Raw genomic sequence first — 3080 nt, forward strand, 5'->3', positions numbered from 1 at the left:
TGCACCGCACACAGGGAGATTCTCCCTGCTTTTGGAGCTTCTCTCCCCCCCCCCCCCCTCCTCCCTTCTTGAGGTCACGTGGCCAAAAGGCGGGAAAAAACATCCCGCGCGAGCTAAGATGCGCGGCGCCACTCAGTCGATGGCCAGCCTCCGTGAGTCCGTGTGGGCGCGCGCGATGCCTACTGCCTAATTTTATCCTCCGCTTTTATTTCGCGCAAATTCAATCTGTCTCAACCTCCTGCAGCAGTCAGCGTTTGAAAAGAACAGCCCATATATGCAGCTGATGATTGCAGCCGCTCTGTACAGATTCTTCGTGCCGAAGTTCACCAAAACATGCGTAAGTACATGATCTTTCGGTCTTGATCAGAGGAGCTTTTTGCTAGATTCGATATTATACTGAACATAATAATTTATTGTTTTGGAGCATATGTTCGTCTTGTTATATACTCCTTGCATCTTTCTTCATATATATATACATAATTGGTGTGGGCGCTGATCGCGCAGGAAGACTTGCTGAGCCGTTTGGAAACAAGGCTGCGGCTGGCTGCGGTGGCAGAATTGGCTCATTTTGCTGCAGTCTGGGTCCTTGGGTATCTCCTGTCCCAAAATGCTCGCCTTTTAATATGGAGGGACACTCACTATACCGATCAGGTAAGTCCAATTAGCACATATTTTGTTCGATACGACAGTATACTGCAACTGTTTCTGGAGCGCGTATATATATGCGCATCTTATTACTACGTACATTTTTTTTTTTTTTTTTTTTTATAATCGATGTGTGCGCATTTCGCTCTGATTGCGCAGGAAGACGTGCTGAGCCGACTTGGAAACGATGCTGCGGCGGTGGAATTAGCTCTTTTCGCTGCAGTCCGAGGTCCGATTTCCTCTGCCCCAAAACGCCCGTCTTTCACTTCTTCACATCGAAGTGCATGCACTGACATGTATACCGACCAGGTAAGTCAAATTATCGCTGATTTTCTTCTATACGATAATGTACTGCAACTAATTATGTATTGTTTTGAGACTTACGCGCATCTTGTTACTGTAAATGCATATTTTGTAATTGGTGTGCGCGCCTTGCGCTGATCGTGCAGGGAGGCGATATCAGCTGATCTGGAAACTGGCTTCGACAGTGGAAGCTCGTTTCGCCGAAGCCCGAAGTCCTTGGTCTCCTCTACACTAAAACGCTGGTCTTTCGCTTCTTCATGGCGGTGCACTTGCCGGACAGGTATTAGCGCTGATTTTGTTCGGAAAATTCGATTATCCGACTCACATCGATGGGACGCATGCAACCCAGTTAAATGTCAAATGCTATCACTGATATAAATATTGCAGCACCCCTCGCCATAGGAGCGATCAGAAGCTGTACTAGCATCATCGCTACTGCCAAGCAAGCTCGTGCCAGGACTGAGTACAAGATTTATGCCGTGTTTATTATTATTATTTTTTTTTTGCTGCTGTAATGATGTATATACGTGAAAATTGATGATTGAGTGATGCGGTATGCTGGCAAGGTAAGTGAGCCAGTGCGTTCATTTTGTGGATTTTGGAATTATATATGTGATGCACACAGATCTGAGCCGTTTCACATTGATTTTGCTCTGTGCGCTTGCTTTCTGGGCAAGCAGTTGTATTTTCATCGTGCGGATTATTTCCTGGTGCTTACATGCTCATGAGGTGTTCAGCTAACTTGTTTCAAGCTTTAAAAATTTACAACGGGTTCTATAAGCTTCTAAGAGTTAGGCTGTCTAAATAGCCGTCTTGGCTGATGAGACAATTTTTAAAATAATGCTCGGTTGTTAAATAACGAAAATAAATCAGATGACTTATCGTTAAATATCCGGTCGCTTTTGCTGTAAAAGTTCCATCTAGTTTCAGAAAATTAAGCTGTATTCTACGGAATAAACTTATTTTAGGTTTCATGTAAATATCGCGGAAACTGTTTGTTGTGCCGCGTTGGAATCCCTCATACGCGCTCTATGACAAGAGCGGACACTTGGTTTTGCTAGAATTATTAAATTGCAGCATTAGCATGCAAGAACGCACTTCGGGAGGATAAGGTTTGAGTGCGCTACGGTTGCAAATTGCAACATCATGACTCCAGCAAAACAAAGTGATCGCGCCTTTCTCGCGGATTCACGGATCCTGATTACCTATTGTAATCCTGATTACCTATTGCGGCTTTGCGCTAATGCGTTTTCAGTAGGGTCGCATGAAGTCAAGCGCATAAAATATATTAATGTGATAGTGCAGTTGGTGGCAGTGAGCAGACATTATTTTTTCTACCTTTTCACCCTATATTTGCCTGCAATGTAAAAGTCTAGGCGAAAAGGAAATATTTAATTAAAGCACTTTTCTTCATACAGCTGACCAAGATGGAACCTGCCGCAGATCCGACCAGTCGCAGACATCAAGTGATCGACAGGCTGCCAAAAGAAGGAGACCAAGCCTCAAGCCCATCTTCCATATGTGGCACACGCTCAGTCATATATCCACGCTTATTAAAAAGCAAATCGCGAGCTTTTTCTGAACGCTGTTGACAAATAAATTTTTCACCAAATACTGCAGCTTTTGTTTCTTCATGGCATCAGAAAAGCTACTGCTTTTCTTGATGCATTTGTATGTGCTACCCCGTTATATATGCATGGGCCACGATATAATAAATGCATGGCATTATACCTGCACGAGGGGCGATGCCGGCCACTAACCGGCGTCGGGAAGCAACCGGCCGACGTACGGTCTTTCGTCAGCAAAATGCTAGGGCAGACGAGCGGCCGACCATTCAGTAACGCTGGCAGACGGCAGGCCCACGTGCAGCAGGTGGTCGATCACGTCGGGCCAAAAGGTCGGGCCGTAGTCGATTGCCGAAAATCGGCCGACGTTAGGTCAGTGTCAATCCCCGACGCCGGCCCTCATTCGGGTGCCGAAGGTCGGCCTGCCACTTTTTGGTCGGCGAGAAAGGTCGGCCCTACCTTTTGCCACACACTTTTTTTTGCTTGGGAAAGAGGCACTCAGTTTCATAAGGCAGGGAATATGGCTACATAATACAGGTTAGTACGCCTTCCTTGCTGACGTCTTAG

At 45.8% G+C, this 3080-nt stretch overlaps 1 protein-coding gene across 2 annotated transcripts; it reads left to right on the top strand.

The window, feature by feature from the left end:
• The first annotated feature begins 204 nt into the window (after positions 1-204).
• LOC146190924 (uncharacterized) lies at positions 205-2743 on the top strand. 2 transcript variants are annotated; one of them, XR_014706341.1, is made up of 5 exons: positions 205-337; positions 505-651; positions 805-954; positions 1095-1228; positions 2367-2743. XR_014706341.1 is itself a non-coding variant. In XM_084599862.1 (4 exons), the coding sequence occupies exons 1-4, from the start codon at positions 275-277 to the stop codon at positions 1110-1112; spliced, it is 378 nt and encodes a 125-aa protein (XP_084455988.1). In that variant the 5' UTR covers positions 205-274; the 3' UTR covers positions 1113-1849. The 2 variants fall into 2 exon arrangements, 1 of the variants encoding a protein (XP_084455988.1); XM_084599862.1 differs by lacking the exon at positions 2367-2743 and having other exon boundaries at positions 1095-1849.
• Positions 2744-3080: the final 337 nt, after the last annotated feature.

This window comes from Amblyomma maculatum, chromosome 4 (genome assembly GCF_055883805.1).
Source record: "Amblyomma maculatum isolate TAMU_Amacu chromosome 4, ASM5588380v1, whole genome shotgun sequence".
NCBI classification, from domain to species: Eukaryota; Metazoa; Arthropoda; class Arachnida; order Ixodida; family Ixodidae; genus Amblyomma; species Amblyomma maculatum.